General features: G+C 49.1%; 1 protein-coding gene across 1 annotated transcript in view; it reads right to left on the bottom strand.

The window, feature by feature from the left end:
• The window catches only part of CSMD2 (CUB and Sushi multiple domains 2), a 597,382-nt gene that overhangs the window by 187,262 nt on the left and 384,550 nt on the right, over positions 1-25,570 (bottom strand). The window contains exons 15-20 of the mRNA XM_066375796.1: positions 22,473-22,667; positions 11,031-11,169; positions 9,863-10,050; positions 8,870-9,058; positions 8,564-8,680; positions 841-1,056 (exon numbers count right to left, since the gene is read on the bottom strand). Of these exons, the coding sequence (XP_066231893.1) occupies positions 841-1,056; positions 8,564-8,680; positions 8,870-9,058; positions 9,863-10,050; positions 11,031-11,169; positions 22,473-22,667 (1,044 nt within the window). The remainder of the gene's footprint in view (positions 1-840; positions 1,057-8,563; positions 8,681-8,869; positions 9,059-9,862; positions 10,051-11,030; positions 11,170-22,472; positions 22,668-25,570) is intronic.

The raw sequence follows: 25,570 nt of genomic DNA on the forward strand, positions 1-25,570 counted from the left end.
GGTGGTATTTATGGGCCAGGGACCTGCCTGGTGCCTCTAGGAACGGCATGATGTGATCATCCCTTGTCCCCAAGGCCATCTCCTCCTGTGACACAGAAGGAGAGTCTGTCTCAGACGGATGAGGCACAGGTGGCTGGATAGGTCTCGTCTGGGAGGCCAGCCCAGGTACATGGCAGATGGCTTCGGCTAGAGGGACAGCAGGGGGATGAGCTGGGCCATGTCTACTTCCTAGAGGCCAGATAGCTCTTGCCCAGCCCAGCAGAGTCCATCTGACATCTCTGCCCCTGGCTGGGAAAGGGGGACCCTGGGGAGCAGTGGGGACAAGAGTGGTAAGAGGACTCAGTACCAGAGGAGTGAAGGGTCCTCTTTCTCCCTGAATGCCAAATTAAAGAGATTCCTAAACATAGAGATAATATCTATTACTGCTAAGTTAGCATTGATGAAGAAGTCCCAAATAAGGCAGAGACACTCTGATATGTTAACTTCAAACCCCTTTCTTCCTCCTCTTGTTTCTAAATTGCTGGGGTTGTAAATAGTGCAAGTGGCATCAGGAGAAGTATCTGGAATTACTGGGGCAGGAAGGGGCTTCTGTGGATTTCTCTGGTTCAGCCAGTTACGCAGGTCACGTTCGGAGGGAAACCTAAACACCTTCAGAGGAGGAGTTCCCCCACCAACCTGCTAACTTCTTCCAAGCCCATTCCATGGAAGTTCATCCTTGTGTCTAACCCAGCTCTCTTTTGGTGCAGTAGGGAGCTCATTCTCCCAGAGACTGGAAGAGTGAAGCAACACCCACCCACTGGGAAGACCACCCTTCCCCCAAGGGACCCTCCTAGGCCTTACCTGAGAAGGTGATGTTGAATCCTTCATAGGACATGGAGAAGTCAGAAATGAAGCGGACCTGGGCGGTGAAGTTGCCATAGAGACCAGCACTGATGGGGGCTGGCAACCGCGAGCCGGTTAGCTGCCTCAGGGGCTGGGTGAAGCTGCCATTCTCGGTGATGAGGAGGTAGTCATGGCCGCTTTCCAGGTGGAAGGTGTGGAAAGTGAAGAACACACCTGCCAAGAGAGCAGAAGGGCCAGGCTGACGACGGTGAGATGGCTGAAGCAGCCCCCTGTAAGGTGGGATCTGCACAAGCATTTCCAATCTGTACGTGTCTATGGTGCGCAGAGGAACAGGCACGCACTGATGAACGCACACGGGTGAGCCTGAATGAATGAACCGGAATGAACTGGATCACACCAGCACCCACAGGGCTGGCCAGGGAGAAGCACTGCTTTACAGCTGTCAAAATCTGAAAGGGAGATTTATGACTAGTTCTAGGAGAATGCTTCATAGCCATTCATTCATTCATTCATTCAACAAGTATTTGCATATTTTTTTGAGTGCTTCCTATGGGCTAGGATTCAGAGCCGGTTAGGTGCAAGACAGTAAACAAATAGCTACAGTAGAGTGATGATTTAATATAAGACATTAAACAAATAGCTACAGTAGAGGGGGGATTGCGATGATGAACACAGATCAGGGTGCCCCGGCGTGGAGTGGGTGCTATACGGGAAGCAGTTTGCAGCAGGAGGAGGAATGTGTAGGACAGCCTCACGAAGGACACATTTGATTTCAGTCTTAAAAGGATGCATAGGGATTAAGCCTGTCGGAGGGAAAAGGCGTCTCAGGCAGGGCACTGGTGTGTGTGAAGGAGCCGTGGATTCCAGGGCTCAGTGAACCGCACGGTCTGGCTGGACACAAGCAGTGGGGAAACAGTCTGGAGTGGAGGACGGAAAGGCAGGCTGAGGCTAGGCTAGATATCTTCCTGGGGGCCACGAGAAGCCACCCAATCCAGAGTGCAGACTACTGCAGACTTAGCAAGATGCTGATGGCTGTGAGGACGATGAACTGGAGGGAGAAGAGGCAGAGAGAACAACTAGAATGACTGCAGCCAGGCACTGGGCAAGAGAGGCTGGGGACAGGCAGAGGGGCTGGGAGCAGGAAACAGACACAGGGCCTCGGGGAGGGAGAGTGGACAGGAACCAGCAGCAAAGGTGCAGAGGAGAAGGGAAAGGATGACTGAGAGCATCTTGACCTGAAGGAAGGTGATGTCCTTCGCTCCATGGGGTGGGACACACAGGAGGAGGGCAGGTGGTAGAAGGGCAATGCACGTAGCTCTGAACACCCTCTCCAGGCCACGGACAGCCAGCGGGAGTCTGGGAGTATAGATGTGGGGTTCAGGATTAAGCTTGGACTACAGCGGTAGATCTGGGAGTTACCAGCCAACAGAGGGGCTATTTGAAGCCGTAAGCACAGAGAAGAGGGTGGAGGAGGGCAGCGTGAGTGGCAGAGAAGGGGCAGAAAGGGCTTGGAGTGCAGTGGCATTAGGAGACAGGGAAGAGGAGGGGCAGTGAGAGGAAGACAAAGTGAGCGCCCCGCCGAGGGGCAGGGTGAAAGGCACTAAATGGAAACAGGGATATTCATTAACACCTGAGCACGAAATATCGGTGTGTCACCGCCCTACGCGTTCTGTTACTCTGTGGTAGGTCCCCATCAGTTGGAAAGGAAGATATGAAAACTTACTTAACGTTGCCACTAACCCTATACTGTGGGCATGGTGGTTCTCCTGGCCATTTTACAGCCCAGGAGACTGGGGCATAAAGAGATAAAGTCACGAGTCCAAGGTCGCCCAGTGGGCAGGCGGGAGAGCTGGGATTGGCGCTGAGGCAGTCTGATGGCAGAGGCTACACGACCCTGCTCCTCACACCACAGAGAGAGATCGGGTAGTCAGACGGGTCAGGTGGTGAAGAAGGTGAGAAGCAACAGGGTCTCCACCACCCAAAGCAACTCTTGAACTTGTCCAGATGGCAGTTGTGTTGGGGTGCACATACGTGTAAGTACAGGCCCACCCACAAGTGGGAGTGCCCATGGGGGTCTATGCCATGGATGTGCGAGGGCAGAAGCTGGGTAGACTAGGGGTGGGTGCTGGACCCCTTTACTATTCCAAGTCCATGAGCCAGCGGCACGGGCATCACCCGGGAGTTTGTCAGAAACGCAGGGTCTCAGCCTCCACCACAGACCTGCTGAACCGGGTCTGCATGCTAACAAGACCCCCAGGTGACCTGTGGGCACGTAGAAGAAATATCTGGAGGACTATTTCTCTAGATAGTTACTGACACGCTTTCGATAAATGACGGTTGGATCCCAGCTCTTCATGCTGAAGCATTTTAGATGTTTTCATGTTCTTGCTTCTCTGTTGGTAGAAGCTGGTGAGCCTGGGGTATTATTTGGGATTCTATGGCTGGGGGTAGAATAGAACAGGTGATGGGACCAGAGATGCAGCTTGTAAATGGCCTGTGCTCAGGCATCCATTTCCCTAGGTATTTATTCAAACAGATCCCAAGCACATACGAAGTGCCAGGCCTGTGCTAAAGCAGCGAGAAAAGCCTCCCAGTTCAGTGGAGGAGACAGACCATCCGTAGTCAGGATCGGGGGTGGGGGCACAGGAAGAGTGAGCAAGGATGCCTCAAGGGTGGGAAAGGCTTCACAGGGATTGCCGTCCTTGACATGACGAGGGGGAGCATGCTTGAAGACCCACAGGCATGTGTGCTCGCATGTATCCTATCCCCCCAACACACAAACACGTGTGCAAATGAGAAAATGGTCTCAGTCTACAGAGCGTGGGAAACGGCTCTGGAACACTGGTCCTTCCCCTCCTGGCTGGAACGCGGAGCTGGGTGGAGAGGGTGTCAGATCCAGAAGAGGGGACCCTGGCTGGAGAAGCACTTGGCTTTGCTCTCTTATTCTTCGGCATGCAAACGCAGCCTCTCCAAAGGAGGAAACATTTGGCTAAGATTCTAAGGGTGAGTAAACAACTGAGATGAAACCCCTGGGTTTCTCAGCTGTGCTGAGTGCTTGGGGCTCTTTTGGCCATTGTGAGAAAATGAAGACATTGTCGAAGAAAGAGAGAGCCCCCAGGTAGGGGTTTGAATGCAGATTTGGTGTGACAGATGCACACAGAAACGAATACTTCACTGGAGTGACCCACACAGAATGGTCGATGGACTTGGGTGCCACGCTGGAGCAGAAAGGCAGGGCTGTGCGGAGGGCAGGGCTTTGGAGGGGACGGACCTGGGTCAGGAGCCCATCTACCTGTGGAAGGTTCTGGGCCGCAGTTGCTCAGCACACCCTGAGCTTGAGTTTCCTCAACTACAATATGTGGATGACAGTATCACCCTCTCCGGGGACATGTAATCCTTGCGGCGAGGAAGAGCAGTGAGGAAGAGCTGGATAGCGTATGCCAAGTGCACAGCACAGTGCCTGGCGCATGGTAGGTGTTCGCTTTGCTCAGCTCCGCTAACTCCCAGATAGCCTGTGGGTTTTATAAAAGATGTCAGTCCTGGGGTCTCAGCAAGAACACATTCCTGAATTGGCCATTCCTTCGGCCTGGGTGTGTGGCCAATTAAGTAACTGAATTTCCCCAGAATTTTGAGTTTCTCCTGGTATCCTTCTGCCTGGTAGGGAGCAGTCAGCGACAGTAGCCTAACAGGTCTATTCCCCTGAAATACTCTTACAAGCCGTGCCCTCTGGAGAAGGGTCTGGGTTCAGATTTAATTCAATTTATATAAATATACATATTTCTCGAGTTCCTTATGTGCCAGGCCTCGCGCCAGAGCCGGGGAGACAGCAGGAAACAAGGCAGATGGGTCTCTCAAAGCCCGTAAGAGTCAGCAGGGGAGGCAGATGATGAAAATGCCAGTCTGTACAGTGGGGCAGTCTGGAATTGGAGAGGTCCATGGTCATGTGGGGGCTCACAGAGGGGACCCCCACCCAGGCCAAAACTGGGGAGGCTTGTTAGAGGAAGTGAGTTCAAAAGGATGAAGAACTGGCCACACAAGTGGAATGGTGAGGATGGGACAGAGAAGAAATCACCCCAATGTGCAAAGCTAAGGGACAAAGGAAGCCCAGAAGTTCTGGAAACTGAACGTTCAGTATAGTTGGAACTTGGTGTTACAGAACTCAGCACGGGGCTAAGAAGGTCATCAAGGGCCATGGTAGCTATTTTACAATTTTGTAATGGTTAGAAGCCTTTCAGTGGCTTTAAGGAAGAAGTGACCTGCTTGTACATCACTGACCTCTTGCTGATTTCTGCCTGGAACACCTTTTACCTGGCTAATTCCCCTTCAGTCTTGGATGGTGGGGTAAGTCTTAGCTCCAGAACACCTGCAGCCCCCTAGGGCTGGTGGCTGGATGACCTGCAGCCCCCTAGGGCTGGTGGCTGGATGCCTCCCAGCTCTCTCTGCTCTATCTCAGCATTGGCGGTGCTGCATTGAGAGAGCTCCTCAGGCTTTCTGTCTGACCACTAGACCATACACTTCCTGAAGGCAGGCCAGGCCCCGAGGCTGTTTTCCTAGCACCCAGGCTAAGGGCAAGTATAAAATTAGCATTTGCTAAATATTTGTTGAACTGCTTTGACTTCCAGGCAAAGACACATGCAGAAAGGCACGGAGAAGCACACATCCCTGTAATGACACAGAGCAAGTCATGGCCACAAAGGGCTGTTCCTCTGGGGACTGAAAGGGCTGCTCTCCTTTCCCTTGGATGCCACAGAGTAGCTTCCAGCTCTCGTAAGAGCCCTCTGGCCCTGGCGTGGCGGAAACAGCTCTGCAGGATGCACAGGGACATCGGCCTGATTCCCCCTTCCTCAAGAACAATACTGTGGGGAGAAGGGGACAGCTGGCCTCGCCCTGACAGCCTGAGAGCCCTGCCTGGCCCTAGAAGCTCCAGGTCGTCCTAATTCTAGCGAGATCAGGCCCATTAAAGGCAAAAGTGAAAGTGCCTAAATTCATCCATGGGACTAGACACTGACTCTTCTTTCAAATTTTCTTTTTTTATACAACTAGTAGCCTTTACATGTAATACATGGCTGTGCCATATGTTTATTCACCATTTCCTTATGGATAGACATTGAAATAGCTTCTAATTGTTCAATTAATAAAGTGTCTTAGGAGACATCCTCATAGCTAAATCTTGATGTGCAGTTTTACTTATCTTCTTCAGGTAAATTTCAAGGAGTGGAATTGCTGGGTCCAATGGCACATATATTTTTAAGGCTTTGAATCCATATCACTCCCTAAAAAGTTGCAACTGTTTCTCAAATTTCAGCCTTGAGGAAGAAGAGTATTTGTGACTTCACACTGTTTCCTACATGGTTAAAATTTTGTTTGCTGACTTGAGTAGGGAAATGTGTTTTTTTTTTTTTGTTTGTTTTTTTATGGAAACAGAGAGAGAGTCAGAGAGGGATAGACAGACAGGAAGGGGGAGAAATGAGACACATCAATTCTTTGTTGCGGCTCCTTAGTTGTTCATTGATTGCTTTCTCACATGCGACTTTACGGGGGGGGGGGGGGTCTATAGCAGACCGAGTGACCCCTTGCTCAAGCCAGCAACCTTGGGTTTCAAGCCAGTGACCATGGGGTCATGTCTATGATCTCACGCTCAAGCCAGTGACCCTGCACTCAAGCTAGTGAGCCTGTGCTCAAGCCTGCGACCTTGGGGTTTTGAACCTGCATCCTCCGCATCCCAGTCTGATGCTCTGTCCATTGCACCATCGCCTGATTAGGTGGGAAATGTGTTTCATTACCAGTGGAATCTGCATTTCTTTCATGATCAGTGAGTTTGATGTCTTTTCATTTCTATTTCCTCTGTTAGGAAGCGTTAGTTAATAGACCTGTTCATTTTAAAGGCTTGTAGAGCAGAAATATTCTCCTTAATGATTTTAAGAGCTTTTTGTGCACCAAGTTGGTAACCCTTCACAGATTACGTGTTGCAAATATTTTTGTCCATTTACTGTTTGAATCTTTTATGGCTTTTCAAACAATAATTTCATTTGAGGTTTTATTTGATCAAATCTAACAGTTTTTGCTTTTATGAATTTGACTTTTGGTGTCACTCTCTAAAGTAAGCCCCAATCTGAGGTTAGAGTTTCATGTTCTGGTACTGGAGTTTACAGGGCTCAGTGTTTGAGGCATGATTGTTTTCGTTTTTGTTTTTTCCTTTTTCCAAATGTTTAAGCCCACTCTTTTAAAGCCATTTATTAAATAATCTTTACCCTCTTCCATGGGTTAGAAATGACACTTTAACTATATATTCAAGACATCTCTCACTCTCAAACACACACATGCACACACACACACACACACACACGCACTCTCTCTCTCTCTCTCTCTCTCTCTCTCAGGAATCTAATTCTGGCTCCTTATTCTCCCCCACTGACTTGTGTGTCCACTCCTTTATTCATCCTGAATTGCAAAATTATTTTATTTAGCCTATAACAACAGTTTAATATCTGGAAGAGTTACTCTTTTGAAACCCCCCCCACCCCCCCCCCCCCCCCGCGGCTTTTCTACATGTGAATTCTTCTAGATTACAAATTCTCATTTAAGGGCACGCACCAGAATTGACAATGAAGCACTCTAACAACATCGATGGCTGGTTTCCACCTCCAGCATAAAAAAATCAAAACCTCTAGGGTGTAAGCTAAGCATTAAGGTATTTGCCAAAGTACAGAGGGATTAAGAACCACAACTCTAGATGAACTTCAGAATAAGTATCTGAGGGTAAAGGCCAGATCCATCTGGTTGCTGTTTATTCCCAGACAGGATGTCTGCCACAGAGGTGCCATTCAATCAGTATTTGTTGAGCAAAAGAGTATATTAATTCATGTTTATTTGGTAACCAGCACCCTTACTTCATTCTTGGACTCCCAAAGATAACTTTTTATGTTAGAGAAGGTGAGGCAACTGGCCTTGGTCGGCAAACTGCGGCTCGCGAGCCACATGCGGCTCTTTGGCCCCTTGAGTGTGGCTCTTCCACAAAGGGTACTCCACCCTAATTAAGTTAATAACAATGTACCTACCTATATACATAGTTTAAGTTTAAAAAATTTGGCTCTCAAAATAAATTTCAGTCATTGTTCTGTTGATATTTGGCTCTGTTGACTAGTGAGTTTGCCGACCACTGGTAGGGTGGTGAGGAACAGCTGAGTTACATGTGAAGAGGACTGCTACAGTCAATATCAGAAAGATGGATGGGAGGAAGAGAGAGCAGGTGTATCCTATGTCCCCTGAGGACATAGAACAAGGAAGGAAGTTTCAGGGACACCTAATAGGCTCTTAGGAGGGGTCACATCTATAAAAAAAAAATGATCATAGGTGCTCATTGGTTGAGAGAGTCGGCTACTACCCCACCACTGGGTATGCCTAGACAGTTTAGACAGATGTGCCATTCTCTTGTGGGCAGTGATTCAGGGAGGACCCCCAGATTCAGGATTTGAGACCTGGTCATCTCTAAAGATCTGTTCCAGTATGGAGATTGTGATTCTTAAAAACACTTATTTTTAAATACTCTGTTCATGAAATTCTGTGATCAGGGGAAAGGTTCTTAGTTCATGAGAAAAATTCAGACTCAGCCCACAGGTCAGGACGAAGGGAGATCCCTGTGCTGGTGACTTTGACTCGGGGAATGTGGGGTCCAGACCGTGTCACATCCCCAAACCGGCAATAGTCCTAAGACGCTCACCCTTGCCATGTGATGTTTCGATAATCCAGGTGCAGTTCAAGTTGTTGGGGTAGAAGTCAGGAAACCCTGGTGACAAGATGGTCCCACTGGAGCCTTGAACGAAGCCACCGCAGAGAGCTACAGGAGTGAAGAAGGCGGTGAAAAACTGGAATGGCTCAAGGAGCTCCCCCCGCAATCCTCCTGGGAACCTGTTCCCCATCTCCTTTTAAACCCTCAGCCCCTCCAGATGGTAGGAGAGTCGGTTCCCCTGGTTTCACACAGCAGGAAACGAATCACAACTTCAGCAGCCCCTAAGGGACGCCTCACCTTCACAGCTGGGCAGGGCCCGGCTCCACTGGAAGTTGGGCTCACACTCCAGGGGCTCCCCGTCGCTTAAGGTGTAGCCCGAGTCGCAGCTGAAAGTCACCAGTGCACCCACATAGAAGTCGTTTCCATGACGCTGCCCATTTACGGGGATCCCCGGATCCAGACAGTGGTCTGACTGCAGTGTTATAGCTGGAAGAGAGAGCCCACAGCTGGAAAAGACAGCTCATCGTCACCAGAGGGGGACCCCAGCTGACTCACAATGGGTGGAGAGAGAGAGAGAGAGAGCTTTACGGAAGGCTTAAGTTGTCCTTTACCCACTCATCAAACATGGCTGTCAATATCTGTGGAGGGAGTAGTTGAAAGACCTAAGAGGACACATAAGTTGGCTCGATCATTCATGCATTCAATAAACATAAGTTGAGTGTCTACTAGGGCTTAGACTCCATGCTGAGGCTTATGGATATAAACTCAAGTAGCAAAGTGACCCTGTCCTGATGGTGCTCTCAGCCTTACTTTCTACAGTGGTCACGGAACTGAACTGACATCAATCTCTCTACATCGAGGCACCAGCAATATGTGCAGAAGGTGATGAGAGAGGGTGAGCGGGTGGGAGATGCCATCTCACTTCCACTTCATGATATGCCAAATACTCTGTCCCCAGAGCGCCCAACGTGGCGCCACCCAGTTTGTCTGCACGCGGAAGAGGCCCTGCGAGTGCCCACAAGGAGCTGGTGTGCAGGCCATCAGCTTTCACGGCTTCTAAAGGCTGGACTCTTTCTAACGGTTTGTTAGAAAGCAGCTCTCATTCTCTCGAAAGGTTGAGCTCTGAGCGACGCGTAGATCGGGGGAGGGTCTCCAAGGAGCACAGCTCTGAGGACACCATGGGGATAGGCCCAAGCGGGGAGCCTCATGGTGGAGCACAGTCCTGGGACCCTTCACCTACCTGGGCCCACCCTGCCACCTGCCTCGCCAAGCCTGTTATCCCAGACTCACTCTCATAGCGGAGCTGGAAGCCGATGTCCGAGTGGCTCTTGTCGGTGGAGAAGAGGAGGTAGAGGTAGTTGCTGGTGCTGATGAGGAACTGGGGGACTTGGGTCCCGTGGTAAACTCCGATCAGGGGTGCCGAGTACGTCCGTCCATCTCGCACTTCCAGCGTATCGTAGTTCACCTCCGTTTTAAATCTGCCGAAGACGGAGAAGAAGATTTCTTGAGAAACTTGGAGCTTATTAATTTGCAAATGACAAAAGGCCCTGTCTGACCCAGGGCTTCAGAACAATCCGATTTTGGCAGGCTGGGATATTTTAAAATAATTTGCACACAGTCACTGGCGATGTGGAAGAACTTTCTCTACCATCTTTAACCCCTTCTCCTCCCACAGAGGACAGCTCTCTCCAGCCTCCCTGTGGCCTAGAGGCTCAATGACTAGGTCGTGGGGTTAGAATGTTCCAGGCCAACGTCAGCTAACTATATAGCCCAGGGTTGAACCTGGTCTATAGCCTGTTTTTGTATGGTCTGAGAGCAAAGAATGCTTTCCACATTTGTAAAAGGTTATTTTATTTTAAAGCCAAGAATACATAACAGATATATATCCATAGGTATCCACAAAATCTAAACAACTATTAATACCTAGCCCTTCACAGAAAAGTCTGCGAACTGCTCTGCTAGAACCCGAATGCTTTGTCTAGAAACTTGTATTTATATTAGGGTGGCTTCCTCCCCCCCCACCCAAGGGGCATCGCTGGGGTGGGAGCTGAAAGGGGGGCACAGGAGCAGGTTTGGGTCAGAGGCCAGGAAGGCTGCCTTCCCATATTAGAAATTTCAGGATTATGCTCTGCAGATGCTAATGCCACCTTCAACTTCTCGCGGTGTCTGTCGGCCCACTCCCCCTCCTCTGACATCCTCCACCCTTCTCCTCTGGTCTTCTTAGTCCCTTAAATAGCATAAACAAACCCCACTACAGAGGCAGGGCCAAAGGCAAAGCCGGTGCCGTCTGCCCTGCCCAAGGCAGTCTGTCCCAGCTTTCTCTGACCCGTATGACAGACCAGCGGCAGTGCTGGACCCCGCCCTCCCCAGGTTCCCTCTGACCCCCCTCCGTAGAGATCACCTCTCACTCCCACCCCCACCCCCACCCCCACCCCCGTGAGGCTCTGGTTACAAGCACCTGTCGAAGGTGATTTTGATGGGGTAGCCGGGCTGGGCTTCGATCACCCAGGCACAGCTCAGGGCATCCTTGTAGAAGCCAGGCCAGCCCGGAGACAGGATGGTGCCACTGGGCGAAGTCAGGTGACCACCGCAGGGAGCTGGGGGACGGAAGGGAGAGAAGTCACTTTCTTAGGGGGACAAATGAACAAACAAAAATATCTTCCTATAAAATGTGTCTGCCAACAAGGGTTGTTCTTGCTTTTATGAAAATTACATAAACCTTATGCACTGTGAGCTCCGTCCATTGGGACCCTCGTGGATATGTTCAATCGCATCATTTGAGGAATTTTATTAAAGGCCAGAGGGGAGAAATGAAAAGAATCCTTTAAACAAAGTTCTTTGCCCTTCTAGAAGAGCTGTATGTAGTACAGCTCGTCTTGGAGTCACATGGTCTTTTCTTTGTTTCTCACCCAGTTGTCAGGCCTGTAGCAGAGGCAGAGACCCAGCCTGCACCCACCCCAGCACCCAGCGCTCTGGCACGGGACAGTGGGCGGAGCCCGCACACTCAGCTTGGAGCACTAGCATGACCAGCTCCACTGTGAGCCCTGTGAGGGCAGGAACCCCATTGTCTTACACATGTCAGAAGCCCCAGCATTTAGCCTAGAGCTTGGCACAGTTGTGCCAAAAATCAGTGGTTATTGCTTGGATTAATCGATGAACGGATGGGAGGGTAAATGAATGCTGCCCATGTCGGTGACTCCACCAGATGCTGGGTGGTCTAGGCACACCTCTGATCTCGCCAAGCCTGTTATCCCGGCCCCGGCCCGTTGGTCTCTCTGGGCATTCTTCCCATTCCCTTACTGCCCATTCTTACCCACAGCTTTGCCATCATCCTTGCCTCTTCCTGCAACCAGACCCTTGGCCCCCATGGTGGTCATGAGAGCTCTCTCAGCCCTCCTCCTTCAGGGCACATGGTCGGATTTCACTGTGGAAGTAACACTAGGCCATGTGACTGCCTTGACCAATAAAACGAGAGCAGAGTAATGAGTGTCATGTCTATGTAGAACATGACTGTGGAACAGGAGAGGAGATGGAAGTCCCATCAGCTGGACCTTGAAGTGAATCCGAGGAGTGAGCCCCTGATGCCTGTGTTATACGTGTAGTCCGAGTGAGATATAAACTCCCGTTTTGAAGCCACTGAGATTTGGGGGTTGCTTGTTAGCACTGTCTAACCTAGGCCACCCCAACTAACACCCAGTGCTGCTGCTGCTGCTGTCACCACCTCCACCATGTCAGACATCTAGCCTCACATCATCAATCACGTTCACGCGTCACTTAACACAAACCCTGGGAGGGGCTTGCTATTATTTTCCCCATCTTACAGCCAAGACAGCTGACGCTAATGGAGGTTAGGTAACTCGTTCTGGGTTAGCGAGGGATAGCGCCTGGGCTCAGACCTGGAAAGACGGCATAAACCCAGAGATCTTAGGCTAAGCAGCCTCCCAGTTTGAAAGGAACCCCTGCTTTCTTGGGATTTCTTTATTGTGGGGCTTCCAGATGCCAAAAATGCCCCGAGCAAGGCCGGGAAGGGGATAATGAGCTGCAAAGCACTTCTATCTCTGCACATTTTTATACATTCCTCCAGGCACTCAGTTTCATGAAATCCAGCCGAATATAGCACACCTCTCTTCTCCCAAATCTATATACACTTCTTGCAAATGTCTAAAGTATCTGTCAAATGTTCTTAATAGAAAGTTATATTAGGAAGTTAATTAACAAAAAGATAATAATGGTGATGATAACAGTAGACAACTCATCCCGATGACACAATGCTGATTGCTTTATCCCCATTTGACAGAGGAGAAAACTAAGGCTAAGTAGGCTAAGAGTTTAGATCGAGAGCTAACAAAGTTAGAGCTGAGCTTTACCCTCAAGACCTCTGTCTTCAAATTTCCCTGCAGCACGTAATAATAGTTCTACCACCACGGCTGACAGCAATGAGCTCATGGGTGTTGAGAGCTTACTACATGGAAGGGCTTACGGATTATCCTTGTGACAGTTGCAACACTAAAAGGCAGATACTGTTATTGTCCTCATTTTGTAGGCAGGGATTATTATCCCTTTCCAGTAAGCTGAGGCTTGGAGAACCTATGTAATTACATAGCACCTATTTCAAACATTGAGAGTAAATTGCAAAGGGGTATTATCACTACCTGGATAAGCCTAGTTTTCAAAACCCATCCACTCATCTCTCTGAAATCATGAAAGCTTTCCTCTACTTCTCCAATGGACACGTGAGACCTTGAGTAGGTGGGGAGGGGCACAGCAACGGCTCCGTCCCTGGGTCCCCTTGCAGGTGCTGAACCTCAGCAGAATCTGGGACTCTCTATCAACAAAACCCTATCTAAAACCTCCAGCGAGGGAAGCCCGCATCTTGCCTTTGGTAGTCGCCGTTTTGCCTTCTCTCTGCTGTATCGTTTTATTCGCTGGCTCATCTCTTCTCCTGCTCCTGTGATGGTCCCATGGCCTCTCTATTCATTCCACCCTTCCCTCTTTTTAGCCAGGCAAGGTTCCTAAATGCATGTCCCTTTAACATTTGAAAAGAGGCTCAACCTCATTCTAAGAAAATACATATGAAAACTACAATGAGAAATTATTTCTTGTCAGGTAGACAAAACTCAAAGTTTGGTGATATGTGATGCTAGGGGAAAGCAGGTATTCTAGGACCTCATTGGTGGAATTGCCAGGCGACACAACCGCTATGAAGGAAAATTTGGTAATAGTCAACAAAGTTCATATGCACTTACTCTATGACCCAGCAATTCTATTTGTAGATCTCTATCCCTGAGATATATTGGCAAAATATGAACTGATATATGTATGTATGTATGTATGTATGTATGTATCTATCTATCTATCTATCTATAGATCTATATCTATATCTCGCCAAGGCTATACAAAGCAGCACTATAATAGCAAAAAATTGACAGCAGCCCAAATGTTCAGCAATGGGGAGCGGAGTGAATGAACTAGGATAATCAACAAAATGAACTATTTACGCAGCTATCAAATAAGAATAAAGAATGGTTTGTATAAAGCCATGGAGGAGGTCCTCAGAATATATTAAGTGAATAAAAGCAAGGTAGAGAAGTAAAAACTAAGGGGATTGTATGATTCTATATCTAAGAAAGGGGTGCAGGACAGATATACACACTTACTCAGACTAATAGCCCATGAAAAAGCAAAGCAAATCAAAATCTCAGGTTACTATGGAAAGAGGGAGTGAGCAGGGCCAAGGAGACAGGGATAGAAGCTGACTCAGTATATACCTTCTCTTTAACTTTGGAACTTGGTCAATATTTTGCACAATTAAAAGGAAATACTGACATCTGATAAGTCATTTCTCAAAACTCAAAAAGCAGAGGAAAAAATGTATCAGTTGGTGGTGTGTCACACATGAAGAAACTGGTCTAAGAAAGTTAAACACGCTGTAGTTTGATAGCCTATCCCTAGCAGGATACAGGGACAAGAAGAACTGAAAGAAAAACAACTTAAACTGTTTTCAGTAATCATATTGCCGTAGGTAGTACTGGCATTACAATTCTGAGATGCCCGGGTGTGTGTGATGGATTGGGAAATTAGGTTGGTGTTGTTGGGAACGGGGTTTTCAGCAAGGCTGAGAAGAGATGCATACATGACATCAAGGAAGTTAAGGAAAAAGGAAAAATTGTTCTAACATTGGAAATAAAATGAACCCAGGATGCATTTTATCTTTTCTTTTTCTTTTTTCTTTTTATTCAGTGAGAGGAGGGAAGGTAGAGACAGACTCCTGCATGCACCCCAACCAGGATCCACCCGGTAAGCCCATTAGGGGATGATGCTCTGCCCATCTGGGGTGTTGCTCCGTTGCTCAGCAATTGAGCTCTTCTTAGGACCTGAGGTAAAGGCCATGGAGCCATCCTCAGTGTCTGGGGTCAACTCACTCTAATTGAACCATGACGGCAGGAGGGGAAGAGAGAGAGAGAGAAGTGCGAGGGGGAGGGGTGGAGAAGCAGATGGGTGCAGATGGAGAAGCATTTGTGCCCTGACCGGGAACTGAACCCTGGACATCCACACACAGGGCCAGTGCTCTACCACTGAGCCAACTGACCAGGGTGCATTTTATCTTTTCAAAACTGTTTTTTAACTCTGTTCATGAAAAAGACTTAGAAACAAGGAACCACTCAATAGTAATAAGCACCTGCAGAGCCCAGATGCTAAACATCATTTATTATTTTAAAAAACAACAACAACAAAAACCAGACTCCTTGGAGAAATAGCTGATTCTAGGCCAGGGGCAGAAAATGTTCGAGATGAGGTTGGGCTAATTTCAGAAGGCTCCCACTGGCCAAGGGGACAATTGGAGGTTCGATAAGAGTAATACTGGCAATGGATTTAAATATATAAAATGTGTTTAAATCCATTGGGCTTTCATAGTATTTAAAAATGTTCAACTTTGGAAGGTGGTAGGGAATAGACTCATTAATAGGAAAACTGGTCAATGAAGAAAAATAATTAAGTTATTTCTCTTGCCTTTCCTTTAGGGACTATACCTCAGGGTAACCAAATAGTTGATGGGGGCAAGTTTTCTTCCAGTCTCCCAGCTTATAAAAGAAGAAGAAACGACAGCGCGTCACCATATTGCAGTCCCAAGGCTCTGATCACTGACTGCTCCTAATGTCCCCAAAAGAGAGGCAGGCAGACGTTATGTGCCTCCAGTGGAGGCACAGAGCCCTGCCTATAAAATAGTCTGGCAAGAAAATGAAACCTAAATTTGATTAGGCTTCTAGATCTTACTGTCAATTAAAGAAAATATAAGATAGAGGGATCATATTATACAACCTCCCAGGGATGTAATCACCAAAATTCAGAATGTAAGAGACTCCTCAGGATAAATAACCCAGCTTCTGCACCAGAAGACTGAAAGGGGTGGGGGTGGACGCGTCTAGATGGAAGACAACTTGAGACATGTAAGCTAATTGTAATGTATAAACCTAACTAGGATTCTGACTTTTTTTAAAAAAAGAAAATACTATAGGCCCTGGCCGGTTGGCTCAGTGGTAGAGCGTCGGCCTGGCGTGCAGAAGTCCCGGGTTTGATTCCCGGCCAGGGCACACAGGAGAAGTGCCTATCTGCTTCTCCACCCCTCCCCCTCTCCTTCCTCTCTGTCTCTCTCTTCCCCTCCCACAGCTGAGGCTCCATTGGAGCAAAGATGGCCCGGGCGCTGGGGATGGCTCCTTGGCTTCAGCCCCAGGCGCTGGAGTGGCTCTGGTCGCAACAAAGCGATGCCCCAGAGGGGCAGAGCATCGCCCCCTGGTGGGCAGAGCATCGCCCCTGGTGGGCGTGCCGGTTGGATCCCGGTCGGGCGCATGCGGGAGTCTGTCTGACTGTCTCTCCCCATTTCCTTCTTCAGAAATAAAAAAAAAAAAAAAAAAAAGAAAATACTATAAAAGAAAGGATTAGATAATCATGGAAATTGATTGTATTCAGTAGTTGTTGGGTTTTTTTTTTTTAAGATAATGGCATTGTGGTTGTGTTTTAAAGAGTTAGGGATGCATATTAAAATGTTGTAGATGAAATATTTTGCCTGGAATTTGCTTCACAAGAATCCCAGGGCAGGGGGGTGGTAGGTGGGGTGTAAAGTGGAACACAATAGGCCACGAGTTTGTAATTGTTGAAGCTGGGGGATGGGTACATGGGGGTTCATTATAGCAGTCCCCTGGTTTGAAGTTTTCATTAAGATTGTTGGGGTGAACAAAGGAAGTAGAAGCAGGGGCTCGAACAGATATTTGTACAGCCGTGTTCTCAGCAGCGCTGTTCACAAGAGCCGAAAGGCGGCAACAACCCAGAAGGTCCATCGATGGATAAATGAGTAAACAAAATGAGTTATACACATACAATGGAGTCTTTTTCAGCCTTAAAAAGGAAAGAAATTCTGACACATGCAACACCATTAATCAAAATGGAGAACATTACGCTTAGTAAAACAAGCCAGTCAGAAAAGGACAACTATGAGGTTATTTTACTTATATGAGGAACTTAGCCACACTCAGAGAAAGTAGCACGGTGGTAGCCAGGGGTGGGCGGAGGGAATGGGGAGTCAGTGTTCAAATGGGCACAGAGTTTCTCAGTTTTGTGAGATGAAAAGAGTTCTAAAGATGGATGGTGGTGATGGCTGTACGGTATGAATGCAGTAAATATCACCGAACGGTACGCCTAAAGTTGGGTAAGATGGTAAGTTTTGTAATGTGAATTTTACTAAAAAAGACCCCAAACTGGAAAAGAATAATGTTGGGGTAAAAACAGAAACATACATGCACATACAACACACAGATGCACGGAAAAGGAACAAAAAGAGGAGAGGGTCCTGCCTTGAATAGAAAGAAGGGTTCAGCAATAAGACAAGAGACCCTAAGCCTAGCCCAGTGCCTGGGGCACGGCAGGTGCTCAATACATTTTTTTTTTTTTTGAAGGAATGAGACACTGATTGAAAGGTAGAGGTACTGGGTGTCATGACTAAATTGTGTCCCTCCACCATTTAGTTGTAGAATGAAAGGAGAATGAGCTTTGGAGTCAGACGGCATTCAAATCTGGATGTGAATCCTGACTCTCCCATTCACTCAGCTGTGTGATCTTGGGCAAGTTACCTAACCACTCTGTGCTTCAGTTTCCTCATCTGTGAAGTGAAGATAAGAACAATATCTACCTCATAGGGGTAGATTGTCAGGGGTATTCAATAGGACAGTGTGTGTAAACCACTTGCTGGGAACTGCTTAATTATTACTAGCTGGGTGATCTCAGGTAAGCCAATTCATCTCTCCGTTTTCCAGAGTCCTCATGTATACAGCATCGTAATATCTTTCTCACAAGAGTGACAAGAAGATTGAGTAACATAATGTTAGAGACTCGGTAACTACCCGACTTTTTCCTTGGAGGCCTACACGAGCTACAAACATCATTCAGACTCTTTTTGTGGGAGGGGAGAGAAGGGGCCTTCTTTCTTTATTATAGAACTTAAATTTTTTTCTGATTATAAAAGCAACATATTTTGTATACGCACAGAGGAAAAAAAAACCCTGCACGTGTTTATACCAGACTATTAAACTATTTTCTGCTGGGGAGTGAGATTGGGAAATGGGTATTTTCACTTTAAACTTTATTTCACATGTGTGTTACTTAAGTTTTTTTTACAACCACCAAATATTACTTTAAAAAATGAAAATACATACTCTATATACTCACTTTAGGTTATTTATCTTCTTCTTTTTTGGGGTGTGTGTGTGTATATTTCTTGTAAGCAACATTTTTTTAATCCAATTTGCGTCTTTGTCTTTTAATAAAGACTTTAATTACCTTCACTGTCAGAACTGATATGTTTGTCTTATTGCCATCAGTTTGCCTTATGCCGTCAATTTCTGACGCTTCCATGGGGTGTCCCAACTTTGTCTGTTGCGATTGACAATATGTCTCTATTTGTCTTAAATCTCTACTGGGATAAGGAAAGTTAGAAAACCTGCTTTTCATCCTGTTTGTGGATGATTTTAAGTCTTTCATAAACATGCTTGAGTTTATAGTCTCTCTAGTGATATAATTCAAGAACAATACAGTAACAGTGTAGCCAAGAGTCTGGGTTTGAATTTTGGCTCTGTCATTTACAAGCAACCTGGGCAAGTGACTTCACTTCTCTGTGGCTTGGTGGGGACAATAACTACACCTCCTTCCCAGACTGGTGCATGGCTGAAACGAGAGGTAAAACACTTATCATCGTGGGATACAATGAGCTGGTTCTTCTTTAAAAAATCCAAGGAAGCAAGGACTGTGGGGAGAGAGAAGCAGGCAGTCCTTGGTGGATGGCTCCACTACCTAGCAGTCTCTCTCAGGAAACTTCTGATTTCAAACATATGGATCCCTTATGTTTTCTCGATTAGGAGTCATCAAAATACAGCCCAGGGGCCAAACCCAGGCCCTTTACTTGTGGTGTCTCAAGCTGTTCTCATATCACTATGAACAAGTCAGAGACCTTGTGGCCCCCAAAGCCAAGGCCACTTCCAAGCTGGCCCTTTAAGAAAAGTTTGCCGACTTCTGCTTTACATCAGCCAGATAATCATCCCTCTTACTAAATATTATATAAGAGGAGAAGCCATTTTCTCCCTTGTCTCATTATAGTCTCTCAGAAACGAAGTGGCTCTTAGCCTATATTAAAAAGAGTTTTTAAAGACCATTAGCTTCTGCATTTAATTGTCCACAAGGTGGGGATACTTAATCAAAAACAAAAGTAGGAAATTGAAAAAGACAAAGATGCTGATTATAAAGTAGGGTTCTCCCAGGGCTGGGACACAGGGAGAGGGAGGAGGGCCACCGAGGGGCCAGATGCCCAGGGCTTCCTCCACCTGCCCTGCTCTGCAGCTTTAGGTGTGGGATGGGTGACGGCTCCCCCTCTGTCGCCCTGATGTGCAACCCCCCAGGCCCCCGAATACTGGGATAGCAGCCAACGCCCCTCACTCTGAGAAAAATGAGCCGGCTCTCCTTTCCTGTGCCGTGTCAGGGTCTAACAGGCTGATGCTTATTTTTAGTTGCCTACTGTCCCCCAGGGACACAATGAACGGGACAGTTTTAATGTCAGAATTCGGACTCTGCCTAGGAAACAGTGAGCTGTGTTCGGTCTGCCAGTAAAGGTCCGGCTCTCTCCCCCACTCATGCTCGGTCTGGAGCATTCCACTGCCTGGCAGGACGACGGCGGAGGAGCACCTGGTCCGGGAGGGCAGGGCGGCGGCCGGGAGAGGAGGGGGATTCGGCAGTGACCGAGTCCTGACGCCTCGTCGGGGGGCCGGCCTCGCTGGGACCGGGCCTCCACAGGCTCAGAGACCCCCGGGGGCCTGGGCTTCTGGCTCGGAAGTGGGGGGAATCATTGTGAGAAAATAGGACCAAGACCCATGGAACTGGTAAAGGAAAATGTAATAGCAGTGAGACCAAGTGTCTATTCGGGTTGTCTGGTGGTGGTGGCCCGAAGAACAAAAGAAATGAGGAGAAAGGAGAGCTCAGATGAGTGAGAGACAGCAGGGAAATGCCCTGGATGAGATGGACCAACATGAGGAAAAAGCAAAGGAGCCAGAGGAGATTGGGGAGCACAGGGGAGAACAGGGGGCCAGCCCGAGGAAGGGTGAACGACCACCACTGACAAGCTCAGACCCCAGGCTCTGCCCAGGGGTCATGCTCAGACGTGCATGTGGCCACCCCCATGCTGTCAATGACAGAGTCACCTCATCTACCAGTTCCACCGCGGGAGGGGGCGGAGCCATGAGCTTCCCGTTCTTTCTCTGACACTAAAGCTCATGTTATTTCCCAAAGTGCTCGCTCTGCTGGGGAGAAATGGCCGATGGGGCCGTGAGGACCTCACTGGGGGACGTGGGAGGGTAGTCTATCTGCTCACGTCCTGATTGGGGCAGGCACCTGGCAGGATGGAAACGTGTCACCTGACCCCCCAGGTGCAGTGATGCTCACTGGATTGGTCTGATGAAAAAATGGTTAAAATAATGCCCATGACCAACACACACTGAGTTCTGCCTCTGCCAGGTACTGTTCCAAGCACAGCCTGCTTTCGTTGCCTTGTGAGGAGGTGCCCGTTGTTACTGCACTTTATAGTCAGGCAGCTGAGGCACAGAGAGGTCAAGCCACTTTCTCAGGGTGACTCGGCTGGTAAGTTTCAGGCTGGAGACAAAAGGTGGTTTAGTGAGAGTCAGGGCTCTGGAGGCCATTAAAGAGGCTGTACCCTAGTTCAGTGGTCCTCAACCCCCTGGGCCGCGGTCCAGTACCGGTCCATGGGCCATTTGGTACCGGTCCACAGAGAAAGAATATAACTTACATTATTTTCGTTTTATTTATATTTAAGTCTGAACGATGTTTTATTTTTAAAAAATGACCAGATTCCCTCTGTTATATCCGTCTAAGACTCACTCTTGACGCTTGTCTTGGTCACGTGATACATTTATCCGTCCCACCCTAAAGGCCGGTCCGTGAAAATATTTTCTGACATTAAACCGGTCCGTGGCCCAAAAAAGGTTAGGGACCACTGCCCTCGTTAAAAGGTCATTCATTCATCAGCCAGTAATGACTGAACATCTAAGTGCCAAACAATATGTCAATTGTGGGACGATGAGGCCAAGGATGACTCCCTAACCTCATGGAGTTTACAAACCAGTGAGAGCACAGCTAACGCTTTTCAAGTACTGACTTTATGCCAGAACTTCCCTTCACATCTGCATCTTATTACTATCGCCCCCTCACCCTTTGGTGGCTGAAAAAACAGAGGCTCGGAGCGATAAAGTGACCTGCCAGAAACCCAGCCCAGGCCCCTGACTTGAAGGCCCAGAGACCCTGTGGCACAGGTCCTATGTTCTCGGTGGTCTCTCCTCTCCTCCCTGCACCTGTCACCTCGGGGACCGCACTCCATCCAAGGCTCCCCACCCCCCCGCTTGGCTCTCCTGTCCTTCCCGCCTGCTGGCCGGCATGCTCAGATTTGGGTGTGGGGACTGGGTATGTAGAGAGGTCTCTTAGGTCTCTACCTGATGTCCATCAGGCGAGATGAGAGGAAGAAGCTGTCTGGCTCCCAAAGCGGAGAAACACAGACTCTGCCTCCCTGGACACTGTCCCTGCCCTGGAGGCCGATGGGACACACAAGACTCATCCCTTGTTCACAAAAAGCTATGGAGGGCCTATTCTGTGCCAGGCACTGTGCTTGGTATGCAGATTTGACATGTCCTGCCCTCAAGAGGCTTAATAACTTGTGTTTTAAATGCCTGCAGTTTGGTGCAACTGAGGGCTGGTCTCTGAAATGGAGTCAAAACCTGTTCTGTGGGGGAGGGCAGGACAGAAGAAACACCATAAGCCCGTGCTTGCCCCAAGCTGTGCTTTCTCTGGCTGGTCTGTCCTGTGTCTTCAGGGGATGGCCCACAAGAATAACAAGGCAGCATTTAATGGGGGCACCAAGGCCAAGCCTGGCAGATGTCCCCGGGCACTGGGGAAACCGGCATGTGGAGAAGGGAGGTGTGGCAGGAGCTGGAAGACTCGAACACTCGTAGGACCATCAACGCTGCTTCGGCTGTTGGAGCCGCCTGGGCAGGAGCAGGAAGCAGGGCTCCCGACGGCTGTGATTTCGCGAGGTCCCACATGGGAAAGGTGTTCTGATGCCTGACAGCCTAGAACCAGCATTTTCTCCAGTTGAATCTCTGATTACAATTCAAATATCTATGCAAAGTGGTCCCATAAGCCCCTGTCACTCCAGTGTGAGGGTGAGAGGGTGGCCCTGTGTCCTGGGAGAGAAGGAAGGATGGTATGGAAATGCACCACCATGGTTCAGGCCACTTGGTCCCCCTCCTCAGTCTCTCCGGTGACAGCCACGGCCCCCAGCCCGGCAGGCACATACCTTCACACCGCAGCACGGCGCTGTTCCAGACCACGCTGCCCTCCTTCAGGATGCAGGTGATAGTCTCCGAGCCCTGAGTCCCGAGGAAACCTTCGTCACAGAGGAAGGAGATGGAACTTCCCAGCTGGAGGCTGTCGCCAAACCGCTTGCCGTTTACTGGGACGCCGGGATCTGGGCACTCGTTGTGTCGGAAAGCTGTGAGGATGGGGGTCAAGGTTACAATTAGGCAGAGCTGGTGTGCAGATGGACCCCCCCAAAGAAAACCAGCTTCATTATGATGGTCAACCCTAGACCTTCACCACTTAACCCAAGAACCCACCATGCTGCCAGGAGAGCCAGATACCCTAGAACAAGGAACCAGGGTGCCACATTGGGCACACAGCAGGTGATTGTTAAACCTGCTCTCTGCCTTCCCGAGCAGAGCACCTAACCCAATTTCAGGCTAACGAACACTGATAGATCAGGCAGTGGGCTAACTGTTTCTCATATCCCCTCGTTTACATCATTTAATGATCCCATGAAGTAGATATTATTATCCCAGTTTGCAAATGAGGAAACTGAGGGGTAAGGAGCAGATCTGCCTCCTCAATGTCAAATCCAATTTAGGCTTCCCTCACTTCAGGCGGTGATGCGATCGCCGATGCCGCAGGTGAGCCAGGCTCTAGGTCTTGTGACACTAATAGACACTAAGCATCAGGAAGTAGGTGCCCTGGAATCCACCCTGTCTGAACCCATTTCCTTCAGCCCCTTTCCTCTGTCAGGCTGCCTCTCCCTCTCCCGGGCAACGGATAATGCAGTCGGGGGTGGGGGAGGAGAGGGTCAGGACACCTTTGGGTTTAATCGAGCTCTGCCTCTTGTTAGTTACATGGTTCTGGGCAACTTATGTAATCTTGCCAAGCCTGTTTCCTGACCTATAAAATGAGATCATACTCCACTTGCAGGGTCATTCTGAGCTAGAAGTAAAATGACAGTTGAGGTGAATGGGAAAGTGGAGGAGATTTGGCATCGCACCTGATAAGAAGGTAAGTACTCCTTCAGAATGAGTTGCCTCCCTTCTTCCCGTGCCCCTCCGTCCCCACCAAGCACATCCCCAGCCTCCCTCCATCAGGGGCGCCGCGGTTCTCGCGCTCAGGTCTCTGAAGCCACGCACCCTGTTTGCACCCCTGCTGTGATAGTGGCTCTGCAGTGGAGACAGGGCTCCACGGTTGCACGGGCAGGTATCACTTAAAGAAACTCAATTTACAAGCCTCTGAAATCCCTCACTGATGGAAACATCTGCACAGTCAGAAACAGAAGGAGTCCTCCCTGGAGGCCGCTGGATCTTGCTGGAGGCAAAAGGCCCGTAGACCTGGCGGTCCTCCTACTGAAAGTGAGCTTGGGGGACGTGACATGGAGACAAGTGGGACCATCCCTGGCACAGCTTCCACGGAGTCCCCAACACCCTTCTCTCTGAAATGCAAAGCCTAGGTCGGCCCAGACCTCAGTCTCCCAACCTCTCTTTATTAGAAACTATGACCGTGACTGACATTTAGAAATAAGTGGCACCTGAAGCTGAAGTCCAGGTGTTAACCCTATCACACACACACACACACACACACACACACACACACACACACACACAGAGATACATGTATGCACACAAAAGATCTGGATATAGAGCTGTTTTCATCACTTGGGAGCAAAAGCTCCAAGGCACTGATTTAAAGACTGCCAAGTGCTCCTTCGGTATCTTCAAACCCGTCTCCTGCTGTGTGACAAGGAACAGACCTCAGCCTCTGAAGACTGGGCGTAGGGTCCGCCATGGTGATTACAGAGCGCTCACACAGCAGGTGCTTAGTGAACAGTAGCCCCTGTATCATTGTGGACGAAGGACGAGGTTTACTCCAAGCAGCGCGAGGGGTAGAAAAGGATCATGGGTCCTTGTTACAGGGACACAGATGTCAAAGTCACCCTGAGGGGAAGCCCCTTGTGCTCAGCTGCTATGGGGAGAGCACCAGCGGAGGCGAGCTCCCCGACACTGTGCAGACCCTCGCTCGGCCTCGGTGTCCATCGGTTGGGATGTGACCCAGGAGATGAGTGTCCTGCAGGGGAGACAACACCGCTTCCCGAACACTGGTCCACAGAGGAGTGTCTACTAGGTGTATCAGAACTACCCCGGAAGCCTCTGATAAAAAGTAGATGCTGGGACCCCAGCCCCTTGGAGATTCTGATTCAGCAGATCTAGGATGGGGCCCAGAGTTTACAAAATCATTGCTACTTATCCACCCAACTGCCCATCTGCTTGAGTGCGCGGAAAAATCTCTGACATCTGTAACAGTGTTCGCCAAATGTTAGCAAGAAGCATCTCTGGGTGGGGATCGGGGAGGCAGTTAGCATTTCTTCCTTGACCTGCCCCTGCTTTTTGAGTATTTATGTTTGGGGTGTATCATTTTTACGGTGGTGGAAAAACCGTGTGTGATACGCAGTGAGAGCTCGGTCCTCGGGTCAGGTCCGCAGCCTTCTGCCTCGTCCTCCCAAGGACCCAGCGCTCCCTCCCTTCCTGGGAAACGGGGACTCACTAGGATTTGGTTTTCCCAGGAGGATATAAGCACTCTCGTTAGCCGCAGGTGCCCCACCAGCGTCCACGCTTCCTTTGACCCGCAAACTTCTCAGCTGTCACCATCCTGGCCAAGTGGGGCTCCCCTGGGGGGCCTCTAACCCTTCTTCTTCCCACTTTGTCAGGAGAGAGAGAGCACTGAGTCGCTCGTGGATCTTTCCATCCAGGAAACATTCACTGATCTTTACCACGTACCGGGCCCGTGGCGGGGCAGATAAGTAATACATTTCCTCCCTGTGCTGAGCTCGCGGGGTCTCACAGGGAAGCAGGGAGGGGCTAAAAGCTAGCACCGCATCCTCAGACTGGGAAGAGCGGGGAAGATGGGCGGGGCTCTGCTTCCTCCTGTCCACTGACAACAAGGACAGGGGTGCCCTGGAGGGGGCGTGCTCTGAGAAGGTTGATTGTTGCTAGTAAGTCTGGTGTCCTGAGGAGGTCTAAGGGGAATGTCAGGAAATGGCTTTAGTTTGAGTGGTCCCGTGGAATCTGGGGTCTGCAGTGGCCG

Source organism: Saccopteryx leptura, chromosome 3 (genome assembly GCF_036850995.1).
Source record: "Saccopteryx leptura isolate mSacLep1 chromosome 3, mSacLep1_pri_phased_curated, whole genome shotgun sequence".
Lineage (NCBI taxonomy): Eukaryota > Metazoa > Chordata > Mammalia > Chiroptera > Emballonuridae > Saccopteryx > Saccopteryx leptura.